General features: G+C 44.8%; 1 protein-coding gene across 15 annotated transcripts in view; it reads left to right on the top strand.

Annotated features, from left to right (window-relative positions):
- The window catches only part of MLLT6 (MLLT6, PHD finger containing), a 93,713-nt gene that overhangs the window by 20,996 nt on the left and 58,022 nt on the right, over positions 1-14,695 (top strand). For all 15 annotated transcript variants that reach the window (XR_014557362.1, XR_014557363.1, XM_083708637.1 and 12 more), the window contains exons 3-6: positions 7,355-7,409; positions 9,140-9,249; positions 9,493-9,596; positions 10,430-10,523. Coding sequence is in view for 13 of the 15 variants with exons in the window: in XM_083708637.1 (XP_083564763.1) it covers positions 7,355-7,409; positions 9,140-9,249; positions 9,493-9,596; positions 10,430-10,523 (363 nt within the window). In the remaining 2 variants the exon portion in view is untranslated. The remainder of the gene's footprint in view (positions 1-7,354; positions 7,410-9,139; positions 9,250-9,492; positions 9,597-10,429; positions 10,524-14,695) is intronic.

Raw genomic sequence — 14,695 nt, 5'->3', positions numbered from 1 at the left:
AGTTACAAATCAAGGTTATTTGGGTTCCAGTTCTCCAAATTCTTATAACACCAAGAAGGGATAGTTTAGTTGGTAGAGCAGGAGACTCCTAATCTCACGGTTGTGGGTTCGTGCCCCACGCTGGGCAAAAGATCCCTCCATTGCAAGGGAGTTGGAGTAGATGACCCTCGTGGTCCCTTCCAACTCTATGATACTTTGATAAGAAACACCTGACTCCACCTGGCTACAACTAAGTCCAGTGCCACCTAGTGACTAAACTATATAACGACGCTGTCTATGCATCCTGAAATGGCAACCTCAATGGCCACCTTGAAGTTTGATGCCCTCTGCTAGGACTTTAATACACTGTTTCCCCCCAAGCCTGGCAGAAAGGCTCCCAATGGGAAAACCCCCTGAATGGGAGCAAATGTCAGTCGGGTTTTCTCCAGATTGACGTTTGCTCTCATTTAGCTCCAGAGAGTGGGTTTTCCAGGAGAAAGCAGTGGGGCAAAACTGCTCAGACTCCTTTCTCAAAAACACAGCGTAAGTGAAATAATTCCCTGCAGACTCATGCTTTCTAGACACGAGACAAGCGGCAGTGTGGATGAGATGAACCCTGAGCTATTGTGGCAGAGCGGGCATAACTGCCGCTTCTGTTTGGAAGGGTGAAAATAAGACTGCTCTGTTTGTTATACTTGCTGGGGCGACTACCTATTTCCCCCAGTTCAGCGGAGCCTTGCGAGGTGCAGCAACTGAGCTTGGAAGGAACAGATGCACACAGACAAGGCATCCTGTGGCTCAGATTTCTTCTGAGTAAATAAAAATTGGTTCCATCTGCTGCTTGTCACATGACTAAGTAACGTGATCCACACACCATTGTTGATGAGATTTTGTTTTGTTTTTTGGGATGAAGCATTAGTTAAATGATAAGGTGCCCTGGAGGGATTTTGATTAAACATACATTGGGTGGAGGAACAGAGTGTGTGGCTCAGGTAATCCTAATGCAAGAGCAATCTGATGTCCACCTGAGAGCCTGTTCCGACAGTTGTGGGAGGTCTCTCTTTTTTTTGCTTCATTAACCTATGTAGCTGTTATTTGGTGCCTCAGACTTACTGCATTCCATTCATGGGTAGGCAAACTAAGGCCCAGGGGCAGGATTCGGCCCAATCGCCTTCTAAATGCGGCCCGCGGACAGTCCAGGAATCAGCATGTTTTTACATGAGTATAATGTGTATTTTTATTTAAAATGCATCTCTGGCTTATTTGTGGGGCATAGGAATTTGTTCATTCCCCCCTCCCATATAGTCCGGCCCCCCACAAGGTCTGAGGGACAGTGGACCGGCCCCCTGCTGAAAAAGTTTGCTGACCCCGGGCCTAGCTTATGGAGAGAGGTTTTAACAGTGTTTGCACATGCTAGATCTGATGTATATAGATTTGTGTAAAAAAGCTGACATTATGTGTAATCACTTCCGATGTTCTTGCAAAGCTTGATTCATTATCAAAGTGCTCTCTCACTCTCTCTCTCTGTGTGTATACTTAAAAACAAAAAAACCCTGAGAAGCTTTCATGTCTTTGAGTGAGTACAGAAGTACATAATTTAAGCACCAAGCCTTTTGTACAAGTTCACTAACCACATGTTCTTTTTAGATGTATCATATTCTTTCCTAGACTGAGGTTGCGGGAAATCAGTTCTGTGTATTTGCAGCGCTGTGTTGAATGGCTGGAAATGGGTGATGTCAATATTCCTTGCCCCTCAAAGCAATTTTTCAACATTTAAAAAAGGGATTCTGCTTGCCCACTGCTTTTAAAGAGGGGGATTGAATATAATGTCATTTAGGGACGTTGGTGGCGCTGTGGTCTAAACCACTGAGCCTCTTGGGCTTGCTGATTGGAAGGTTGGTGGTTCGAATCCATGCAACGGGGTGAGCTCCCATTGCTCTGCCCCAGCTCCTGCCAACCTAGCAGTTTGAAAGCATGCCAGTGCAAGTACATAAATAGGTGCTGCTGTGGCAGGAAGGTAAATGTCATTTCCATGCGCTCTGGTTTCTGTCATGGTCTTCCATTGTGCCAGAAGTGGTTTAGTCATGCTGGCCACATGACCCGGAAAGCTGTCTGTGGACAAACACCGGCTCCCTTGGCCTGAAAGCGAGATGAGCACTGCAACCCCATAGTTGCCTTTGACTGGACTTAACTGTCCAGGGGTCCTTTACCCTTTTACCTTTGCCTGTTTAATAAATGGCACAGTTGGGACTCTTGTCTAAAACCAGGGCTATAAAACAAAGTTCAAGACCCATTATTATTATTATTATTATTATTATTATTATTATTATTATTATTTTCCTTTCTATACCACTTTATATTTTTAAGGGAAAATCTCAAAGTGGTTTATAACACATTTAAACATCAAATAAATAAAACAACCCTGAATAAGCATTACTGAAGAAAATGTCAAATATAAAGTATACCTTCAAAGCAACATAACTAACAAGAAACTAAAATATTACCTTAAAGATTTCAAAAGAAAACATTATAAAGGTCAACTACAAAATGCACATTTAACACAGCAAAGTTAACAACCATAAAAATTACCTAAAACAGTTCAAAAGAAAACATTACTAAAGGAAGTAAATATAAAATGCACATTTAAAGCAGCATAATTAGCAAGAGAATAAGATGTTATCATAAGCACAGAACATATCTGCTGCTACTGTTGCTGTCTATTGTGGTTCATGGCAAGTGGTAGCTGTGGAAGCTAAGGTTTGATGACCTGAGTCTGCACTAAGACAGCCAAAATGGTCCCACCCTCCCAGGCCAGGTGGGAAAAGGCACGCAAGGCAGGGAGCAGGTCTTCCAGGATTCACAGCCAAGATGGTCAGCACTATGGGTGAATCAGAAGTAAAACACCTTCAACATAGTCCTGTGCATATTTATTCATACATCTCTCCTAAATCAGTTGGACTACCGGTATCTCCTCGGACGCGGGTGGCGCTGTGGGTTAAACCACAGAGCTTAGGACTTGCCGATCAGAAGGTTGGCGGTTCGAATCCCTGCAACAGGGAGAGCTCCCGTTTCTTGGATCCTGCTCCTGCCAACCTAGCAGTTCGAAAGCACGTCAAAGTGCAAGTAGGTAAATAAGTACCGCTCTGGCGGGAAGGTAAACCGTGTTTCCGTCCACTGCTCTGGTTCGCCAGAAGCGGCTTAGTCATGCTGGCCACATGACCCGGAAGCTGTATGCCAGCTCCCTCAGCCAATAAAGCGAGATGAGGGCTGCAACCCCAGAGTCGGTCACGACTGGACCTAATGGTCAGGGGTCCCTTTACCTTTACCTCAGTAGGTATTATGGAATATGCAGTTAGGCCCATTAAATTTAGCTTCTGAGTAGACATACAGAAGATAGAAAGTTTTTGCATTTAGATCGGGAACCTGTAGTTTTTGGACTACAACTCCCATCTGCCCTATCAATCATATATGCTGGCTGTGACTTATGAATGCTGGAACCCAACAACATATAGATGGCCACAGGTTCTGCATTGCTGATGAAGAAGATCCTGGATTCAGTCCTGAGAATATTGAGATTGGGCCAGAGAAAATTCCTGAATAGTCAATATAGACTATAGTGGTCTGACTCAGTAAAGGGGAATTTCTTGTCTAGCACTTAAAAATTTTTAATAGGGCAGCCAGCCTTCCTGAAGCATGGCAGAAATGGCAAAATGGTATTGAATGGCCATTCAGTTTGCTGGCCAATTTGTCAAATGCTTTGTGAAAGCAGAAGAAAGCCAGGCTTGAGCTTTAGGAGAGAAAAATAGTGAACCATGATTTGCATGTGTTCCTGTACACACCCTTGTGTGTTCTTTTATAATCTGACACTAAGCATACTTCCATACAGCAATACTAGGGTTGCCATTTCAGAAAGTGATTGTTATTATTTTTTCCCAAAGTTGTAAAAAGGTACGTTTTTGAGCTTTTTAAAAGTAAAATCACCAGAAATGGCACTGCCAACATGGGTTGTCATACGTCTGGATTTTCCTGGACATTTTGCCGATTTCCAGCTAGACACAGCTTCAGACAGCAGTATTCCGGGTATGTCTGGGAAATTCCAGACATATGGCAACCCTAGATACATACGTCTCTTTATGTTGATTTTCAATTTTCAATTTTTCACTTTTTAAGGATTACTTTGATTTGGGTCAATTCTGTGTGGATTCTTTGTGTGGAAAGTAATGATTTTAAAAACAAGCACACCATTCTCAAGTGATACAAGGTCCTGGAATTCTGGTATTCTGTACTTTGGTACTCATTCCCAGCTTTTAAAAGTAGGAAGTTATGCCTGGCCTCCTTTGAAGGTGAGAGCATTGGAGATGTAAGCTGAACTTGTGAAGATTTGTTTCCACAAAGATTTCTGCAGGTTTTGCCAGGGAAGGGGTGGGTTGCAGACAGTACAGGTAGTTCTAGCCCCACAGCTGCTTGGATATAACCCCCCCCCAAAAAAAAAAAATCCTAGAGGCACAGCAATTGCATGTTCCATAAGTCCCCAGCCCTAAGCTGGTTATGGCCACACAAATGAATACATATTCATTTTTTCTAGAGCTATGTGTTGGCAATAGTTTCTGGGGCCAAGCACTAATTCAAACTGAACCCAAAGCTCAAGTTGTGCTAGGGCTCAGTCTTACCAGCACTTATATAGAGATGTTAATACATGCACAAATGCCTCTGGGCATGTGCAGAGTGCTTGCCCCTGTATAACTGCAGCTGGATCCCAAATGTCTGAGACTAAACAGCTTCCAAATGTTGAGTCCCAGCTGCTCCTCATTTTAGGAATGACACACTCATTCTCATTCTTCCTTGCATTCCCAAAGCCCCCTCGGGGATGCTCTGCTCCATTAGATGAAGGAAGTGCTAAAGCTCTGTTTGCTTTGTAAAGGAATTGTCTGGCTGGCCCTTTGAGACGGACTGGCTGGAGGGCAACTCGTGGGAAAGGGAGGGAGGGAAGTGGGGGGGGGATCATGTGAAGGCTTTAACAGTCATGTTACAGCAAGGATATTAAAGCCTTCCAAGGGGTGGGTGGGCTGGCTGGCTGGCAGAGCTGTTTAACCCTTCCTGCTAATGATCAGAGCTTTGCTAATAGTGTGGTGGGAGAGGCGCTTTGATCCAAAAGGGATGGAGGGACCTTTTCAAGTGCAAATTTCCCAATGTTAAGGCCCCCTGCCTGCTCTTCTTCTGTCTCTCTGAGTTCCAAGTGCATCCTTTGCAGTAGCAGGCCTGAATCCCTAGACCTCCATCCCTCAAAAGGCAGCCCACCAAAGATCTTTCGAAAACACTTGCCTCTTCCTCCCCATCCCCATCAGTTACTTTCCTCCCCTGCTTGCAGTGGCTGGTGGCAACCCCCTCCCCCGTCCAAACCAGCTTGTGTGGGGTAGTTTTTTTGGGTGTGGGTGTGTGATACTATGCATATGTTCGCATGTGCGATTTCAGAAGGACACCTTGCAACCAGGATCAGATCCAAAGGATAGGGGAGAGTCCCCCAGGAGTAACAGCTCAATGAGCCCTGCCCCACATTTTAACTTGAGCAAAGCCCGTCCCCTTTCATTAAGGCTCAGCCACTTGAATAAACCAGAGGTCAATATACCACCTTGACACTATGGAGCACCAAGGAATTATCTGAATTTAGGGGTATAGTGCAACTTCCGGACAGGAAAGTCTGTGATGCAGGAAATGGAGTCTAGTGAAAAGCTGCTACAAAGACTTCTCCAGAGAAGCCACCTTTGGAACTGAACCAACCACCACCTTTAATGCAGGCTATTTCCCATCCATGTCGCTTCTGCACATATTCAACCATAAACCTGCTTTGCTACGGTTTTAAAAATATATGTATGAAGATTCCCATATAAATGCATATTTAAAGACATATTTTAAATGTGTTTTCTCATGTTTTGATACTTTTTTTTGGACCAAGAGTTGTACCAGAACATTCAGGAAGTGAGAAAGCTACAGGATCCGCACAATAGTCCAGGAGATGTGGATCATGTTAAGCTTCCATTGGAAAAGATAAAATTCCTTCCCTAATTGTGTTAGAAAGCGTTCCATGTTGTTATATTATAGAACTGGAGGGTCAGCAACTGGTGGCCCTATGTTCCAAATCTGCCCTGCTAAGGTTTGATTTTTTTCTAACTCCCCAGTTGCCAGGAAAGAGGGGTTTGTGTTGAGAACAGCAGCTGTGGCAGCAGGATTTGCCAGTAGTCCAGTTCAGTGGGATAGTGTGGAGCAGGAGCTATCTCTCTGGCAAAACTGGATGTTCTAGAACCATAGAAACGAAAGGGAACCAAAGTCCAACCTCACCCACCTTGTCCCAAAGTTCACATACCACATGCAGAGATTTAGCCTTTGCAATATAGGCCGCAGCATATGCCGCATCAGCATATTGCACGTGGGCCCATTGCCATCATCACAAATGATTTCTGACTTTTTTAAGATTAAAAATCATGCCAAGGGTAAGAGCAGCCTGACCCAATCCATCAGCTGGTAAAGGAGATCACTCTTCCTTTTTTCCTTTTGCATCATGTCTGTTACGTTATCTGCCTGTGGGCAGGGGCATTTTTGGAAAAAAATATGTGTACAGTCCTTACAAAACTGGAGATGGTTTATACGACTTCATTACTGTTGTTGTCAGTTAATGATAAATTATTCCATTAGAGATAACCCATTTGCTCAGTGATACGGCAACGGGAACTTTCAGGAAAAGTTGAGCTGGAGGTGTAAAAAAAAAGAAAAAGCATGGATAATAGTTATTTCATCCAATTTTTTAAAATTCGTTCCACTTGTTCTATAGCTCTCTCTCTCTCTCTCTCTCTCTCTCTCTGTGTGTGTGTGTTCTCAGCACTGCCTGTATTGTTCATCATATTGCCATGGTTGATGCAAGTGAAAATACCTATGTAATGGCCAAAATCAATCAATCAATCAATCAATCAATCAATCAATCTATGAACAAGAATGCCTTCAGTTCAAATCTAGGCTCTTCCATGATCTCACCAGGGAGCCTTAGACAAGCCATCCCCCCCCCCCCCCCGACAACAACTGCAATATGGGAGACAGTCATATTGTCTTACCCGACTGGGTTATTGTAAGGGTAACAACGATGCAAACACCATACATTTAAAGCATGCACCTCTGCAGAGAATCCTGGGAACTGTCCTTTGTTAGGGGTGCTTGAAATCATAGCTCTGTGACAGGTAAACTTCAGTTCCCAGAATTCTTTTTCTGGGTGGGTGTGCTTTAAATGCATGGTGTGTATGTAGTCTAATATCTGGAGTGTTCTATACACATGTTTAAGTATTATCATTATTATATAGAAGTCCTAACCTTTCTCTTTAATTTTCAGAGGTGTGAGCTGTGTCCCCACAAGGATGGAGCATTGAAGCGGACTGATAATGGAGGTGAGCATCCTATTGTAAGGTGGCAAGGACAGCCCAGAATTTATACAGGAACTCAGTTGAGGAGGGCATGCTCATCTACGTTTGGGTAACTTTGGGTTAATGGCTAGTGCATATGTAAGTTCCCTGGTGAAGCTCCAAAACATGGACCTCTAGCAGGTTTCTCCTAGAACAGCCTTTCTCAACCTTGGGTCCCCAGATGTTGTTGAACTACAACTCCCATATGCCTAGCTAGCAGGACCAGGTGTTGGGAGTTGTAGTCCATCAACATCTGGAGATCCAAGGTTGAGAAACACTGTCCTAGACTGAGTGGGGGGCAGAGAGACTGAGGGATAAGGAACCTGGAACTCCCATCATTCCTGACAATTGACCACAGTAGTTGGAGGACCTCAGGTTCTCCAGCCCTGGTGTGGTGTTTCAGTGAATGAGACTGCACAAATTTGCTGTGACTGAATACGTGATAGGTCTTGTGCCATATATGCATTACCCTGCTTGCATGTGTGTTTAAAAACCCTTCAGATCACAAGAACAAATGCAACCAAGTTTTCAGTGTTGCCTTCTGGTTTAACATGAAGCCGCGGTGCATATAATCCAGGCTTTTAAAAACAGACATCTCTTCCCCTGTCTCTCATGGAATATCTGCTTTCTCACATAGCAGGACCAGTCAGCCGGTTCATGGTAGCCCTGCAGGCCGCAGCCTTTAAGGTTTTCGACCCAAATGCTGACACAAACCAGTCAGGGCTGACTCCAGGTTACCACGGACCCTTGTATGCTGTGGGGAGGGAGGCCCTTTTCAAGGAACTATGGCTGCACGTATCCTGCCTTGGTGTGGTGCCCAGTGAAGTGAGAGCCAAGATGGGGATGATAGGCCTCTTCTCAGGCCCAGGCCTCAGTAGGCCCCCAACCCCTTCCAGCCACAAGATGGGGTAGTGATGGCTACCAACTTGGATCACTTTAAAACAAGATTAGACAAATTTATGCGGGAGAAAGCTAGCAATGGTTTCTAACCACAATGTTTTTGTTCTGTCTCCAATTGTCGGAGAGTGCTGTTGCGCTCAGCTCCTGCTTGTGAGCTTCCCATAGGCATTTGGCTTGCCACAGTGAGAACATGATGCTGGATAGCTGGGCCACTTGCCTGACTCAGCAGGGCTATTCTTACGTTCTTAAACATAAGAACATAGTTTCTCGCCACAAAATTGCAGCCACACACACACAAAACCATAATTGTTATATTAGAGCTACTATTGAGGAAAAGATGATTAGGGGTGTGTGGGAAAGGAAATGTGGTCATTTAGTGGTCTTGGGAATGCTATGGATGCTGGCCTAATTTTCACTGAGGTGATAAGCCTGTGTCTGGGCTATGCAACTTGTGACCACACGTGGGGACTTGCAGGACTGAATGCTCCTTTGTATACCACCAACCACCCTTTTTTATTTTCTACACATAGAAAACTTGCATGTTAAGGCCAGAACCCTTCTCTCAGACATAGCTTTCAACATGGCAGGATTTGTTTGTATTTGTATCGAAGGGCATTGCGAGGTTAGCCTTCACCAGGGGTCTGAGGTATGCAAGTTTATTTCCACAGTGAAAACTGAGTCTCCTAAAGGTCTCTCCTAGTCCCACCCCACTGCTGCCTCCCACTGGAGACAAAGGCCTATTACTCTATGTTTGCCTGATTCAAGCCTCTCTGTGCCTTTTCACCTATACTGTTGTTGTCTTGTCCTTCACTTAGGCTGGGCCCATGTCGTCTGCGCTCTGTACATCCCCGAGGTGCAATTTGCTAATGTTCTCACCATGGAGCCAATCGTCCTCCAGTATGTACCCCACGATCGGTTCAGCAAGGTAAAAGAGACATGCACGTACAATGTTTTCCCTCAGCATCCCGTTTCTGCCTCTTCCACGGACTGTCCTATTTTGATTTCCCCATCTCCTATGCTCTCCTATACTTTTTACATTTATCTGCTGACAAGTTGTTGTCACCCCAAGAACAATAAGATACATTTTTATTATTTTTTTTGGCTCTCACAGTATGCTCACCACAGTGTGTAATGCACACCGTCTATGTTGTGCCTCCTATTGTTGCAGACTTGCTACATCTGTGAAGAGCAGGGCAGGGAGAGCAAAGCAGCCTCTGGAGCTTGCATGACTTGCAACCGTCACGGCTGTCGGCAAGCCTTCCATGTCACCTGGTGAGTCCATGATTGTGTCTGTTTAATGGTCACTTCCTTCCTCCCTGGTCCGTGTTTCTAAACCCACCAATTTTGTCAAGTCAGTTTTGGATTCATAGTCATGAGATAAGCCTGCACGAGTGAGTTACGATGAGGGACTTCACACATTCTTTGGTTGCTTCCTGCTGAAACTTTGAACCTTCTCAGTTGCCTTCCTTCCTGCCTTATCTTCCCTCTTCAATCCATTTTAAACATTTTTCACATACTATTTTATGAGAGCCACATGGACATATTGTTGATGTCTTTATGTTCCCCCCCCCCCCTAAAGAAATAGATAATGCACAAAAATAAATACTGGTATCTGTTCCCTCACCCCAGCAATCATAACACTTCAAAGAACTGAGCTTTGGATGTGCCATTTATCCAAAGGTTTGTCAAGATCACCATCCACACATGAACTCAAACCATACAGACCAGGAGTAGGAAACCTCAGGCCTGGGGGCCAAATGCGGCCCCCAGCCCTCTCTGTCTGGCCCTTGGGACTCACTTCTCCCCAGGCCACACTTCTCACCACCCCTACTTCATACCCTCCTTGAGGTAGGGGTTGTGGCTGCAGAGGACTGAGGAGAGTCCCAAGGACCAGATAGAGGGGTTTGGCCCTTGAGCCCGAGGTTCCCCACCCCCAGAGTAGATCATTTATCCTAATGGTTTTATTTGCCCATTCTGAGAAGCTAGCAATAGAGCAGGAGAGCAATAAGCTTCTGTGCTTGGTGTGGAAAGAGGGGGGAACCTGGCTGCTCTGGTCCCTCTGCCCTGGGCTCGGCTCACACAAGCACCTTGTTTCTTCGTTTCAGTGCTCAGATGGCTGGGCTCCTGTGTGAAGAAGAAGTCTTGGAAGTCGACAATGTGAAATACTGTGGCTACTGCAAGTACCACTTCAATAAAATGGTGAGTCCCTCGTCATCATCAAAACCCAAAAGCACAGAGCAGGTGCTAGCATTGAGCAACAACAAAAAATAGATAGTTTTATTCCAAATCCGAAAGCATGGTAAAGAACACACTTTGTTTATAAAATACCCCTGGTTCAGTCCCTGGCACCTAGAGGATGGAAGATTTGTCAGTCAGTGGTGCTGGGAAAGAATGCTGTATACTGTTCTAAACATACACTGACTTCAGTGTGGAAAGTCACCACCCAAGTAAGCAGCACTGGACTAGCTGGGCCCAGTGGTCTGACTCTGTCTTTGGTTTTCAGGTGCACCCAGGTGTTCACTCACAAAATAGCAAATGAAACAATGAAGAAGAGAGACACCCCCTATTCCAACAAAGGAGAGTGATGGGGTTGCAGCTACAGCAGAAGCCATGGCCAATGGCACCTGGTTTTAAAGGAAAGGTTGCAGGTGCTGGACTATTAGTTGACAGTAAATGGTTTTGATTGACCTATAAAGCCCTAAATCGCTTCAACCCTATGTAGCAAGGGTAAACAATAGGTGTTTTTTTTAATAATATAAAGGCTTTGCTTCCAGTGATACTACACACACATGTATTTTGTCCAACAGGTTTTGGGCAGCATAAGTTGCATGGAGACTGCAAAACCTGATTCACCTCTGGTAAATCAGGATGCATTTACATTCCCGTTCCAGCCATATTCATCTACCTGAATCACCACCACTCTGCATCCTTCGTGTTTGCCTCTTGCCTTAAGTGTGCATCAACCATACATTTAAAGCACATGGTTCCTCCCATTGTGGGGTGGTCCAGCTCTGGCTTTCTAATGGAATGGGGCAGATCTGTAAGTAAAAAATCATGGCTGCCCTAATCATGTGCAGTTTGGCCCTAGTTCCCATGCTAAGCCTAGCACAGATCAAGACAGCCTGTGTTTCTAGAGGGAGCTGGAAGAATTGACTGAATGAACTACTAGGTTCTCCCCATACCAGGTTAATTAAGATCCCTTCATCTTGATACCTTTTTAGCATTTTAGAGGTGGTCATGGTGAGTTCATTGCCTGTGGTACTACCCCAGCTTTGCAGTGTGTTCCCCCCCCCCCACTAATAATCTTTATTTTATGTTTATTCATTAAAACATTTCTATACTACCCTACATTAGAAATCCCAGGGCAGTTTGCAACAATTGTGGTAAAATGAGCACAATGAAACTAGAAAGTATACTATGTCCACATAAGATAATACTGTCATGAGTTTGTGGGTGCTAGACAAGTCTAAATTCCTGGACTCAGTAAGTGTCAGAATTTAATCAAGGCAAATTTTACAGTATAAGCCAAGCCAGTTTCCAGACCAGGAAATTGCCTGGGATGATGAGTCATTAGGAAAACAAAACAAAAAAAAGGTGATGACCCATTAAGAAAGCCATGAAGAAGGCAAAGGCTCTGTGCCGGAAACGCGGACCCTGAGTAAGCCACCTGGAGCCCCTGGAATCTTGCATCGCTTGGAGATTGAGATGGTGTGCAACTCAAATGCCTAAGAAAATAATGAGTCTTCCAAAAGCTCCTAAAACCAGTCAGGGTCAGTGCTTGTCTGATGTCTAGGAGGAGTTGATTCCAAAGGCTGGGTCCCACCACAGAAAAGACCCTCTGCCTGATAGTGTCCAAATGGATTTGCATGGGCTGAATCAACCAGAATAATTTCAGTGAATGGGCAGATTTATGTGTTGAATGCTTGAATCAGTGAGTTGCTTCTCATCCCAAAGAGATGTGACAAATGTTGACATTTTACAGGAGGTGCTGTCTGTGTGCGTGTTTTAAAGAAAGAGGCTACAGCCTATTTATGCAAATATGTATTTGATAGTGAGGCGGCACCCACAACAGCACCTAGGAATGTCAAATGCTGAGATGACCCTGGTTCATTGGGTGCCCCAAATGGAAGATGGGAAGGGAAGGGCCCAAGGCAAGCTGACAGGAACTAGAGCTATCAGAAAGTCATGAGCATTTATCAGCACTGCCACCTTCAGTGATTAATAACACCAGTCCCTTCTCCAAAGTCAAACTAGAGAACTCCACACCCTGCTTTTTGTTAATCATGGTGATGTGCACTGCTTTGCTGATTACCTGAAGCCAAGGTTTGGCTGTTTGCCAACCTTGAGAGCTTTTCTTGTGGCTGGCAGGAGACAGCAACACGATTTCATTTTCATTTTTTCACCTTTAGTATTAATAACTGTTTATATAGCAGTGAGCAAATTTGCTTTTGCAATCGCTTATCTTCTTTGTCTTTTTGACAGCCCAGTGAGGTAGGTACGCAGAAGCCGCTCCCAGGGCACACCTGGAGCCTGGGCTCAGCCCCAGCAATAGATTAAGTTTCCAAGCCAGGGAGATGGAATCTGAGAAGTGATAGCAAAAGGAAGTGCAGTCCCAAGTTTGTGCAGAGAGACGCCATTTTACTGGGGCTAAGGAAAAGGCTTTCCTTGTCAGCAGGTGAACTTGCACAAATTGTTGAGTCCTGGCAGAAGGCACCTTGGACTACTGTCCATGGATTCTGGCTTTAACAATGTTTGGAAACTTAGGCAGAAAATCCAAATGGCACACACACCTCCCACTAAATGTGCCAGGAAGTTCTCTAGCACTAATCTGGTTGAAATATATACAGAAGCTGGAGAGGGGGTGTAGCTCCCATCAGTTTCAATTAAGCTTATTCAGGAGAATTGCCAGTGGACCACATTTCAGGGGTCATATCTGTCTCACGCTGCTACTCAAAATCTGCCACCTTATTTTCCCTCTTAGTAGATCTGCCTCTGATCCATAAGTTTAGACCAGGGAACTGAGGGCCAAACTAGATGTGATGTAATTAGAACGTCTCATTTTAATTTGGTAGTAATTAGCAGCCCCAGGCAATTGCTTTGAAGATCAGGATAGGGGAATGGCACTCTTGGAGAGAGTGTTCTTAACTCTTCCATCCTATTCCTCCCCACCCCCAATATAAATTGTGCTCCCATTCACCTCATCAGATGGGGAAAAAGAACAGCATTAGGAGCTAACAGCCGTTTCAGGGCCCCTCCAGGCGTCCTTTTTATTACACAATCCTGATGATTTGTGCTCGTGATGCTGTCATGGCGGTTATATGAGATCCTGCTTTCAATACTGCTTGTGCCTGCAGAAGTTTTGGGGCAGCCATACTGCTTCATTTCCAATTGACACATTTTCTGTAACTTCCTGCTGGAATCCTATAACCATGACCACAAACGTTTTGGGGTTTTTTGTCCATCTTTGGTTGTGGAACAACTCCTCCAGATTGCGGTAAATGTGGGGTAGCTTTGGGGAAGCACAGCAAAACAACTAATAAAGCGTAATTAAGTACAAGTAGATATATGCAACTCTTAAGTGCAAGTAGATAAATAGGGACCGCTTTATAGCGGGAAGGTAAATGGCGTTTCCGTGTGCGGCACTGGTGCTGGCTCGCCAGTGCAGCTTCATCACGCTGGCCACGTGACCCGGAAGTGTCTTCGGACGGCGCTGGCTCCTGGCCTCTTGAGCGAGATGAGTGCACAACCCTAGAGTCAGACACGACTGGCCCGTATGGGCAGGGGTACCTTTACCTTTTACCTTTAATCCACTACTAATGCACTATCATTATGTCACAAACGTGTTGCAGAATACACCCACAATAAAACAGCACTCTGGAGGGACCAGCTGACTGGTACCTCTAATTAGCTGATTTGGCGCTCTTTTGCAATAAACCTGCTTCCTCACAGGTTTTGTTTCCTTTTGCAATAAGGAAAGTGACAGGGAAAATGCAGTGGGAAGTGTGGGGTAACACTTGCTTTGAAGCAGCATTGTCCAGCCTCCCTACAAACAAATCAGAAGTAAGGTTCATTAAATAGCCAGTGCTGTCTGATCTCCCTACAAACATATCAGGACCAATGTTCAATAAACAGTCTGTCTGGAAGTGCCCTAAAATGAGTTCATAGCCCCACTGGCTGAAAATGAGCTCTGATGCCTTTGAGGAGCCTGGGTCTTGCAGCCTGCTGTGCAAAAATAATGTCAGTGGAGACATCTGAGATGAAAGAGGTTATTGTAAACCATCAAGCCAAGATCCAGCAAGAGGGACCGTTCTTCCTACTTGCTCTTATTTTCTTTTCTTTTCTGCTCCTTTCCCATCCCTCCATCCTCATCC

The sequence above is a fragment of the Podarcis gaigeae genome (assembly GCF_964106915.1).
Source record: "Podarcis gaigeae genome assembly, chromosome: 13".
Classification (NCBI taxonomy): Eukaryota; Metazoa; Chordata; class Lepidosauria; order Squamata; family Lacertidae; genus Podarcis; species Podarcis gaigeae.
This window is presented reverse-complemented; position numbering and strand designations above follow the sequence as displayed.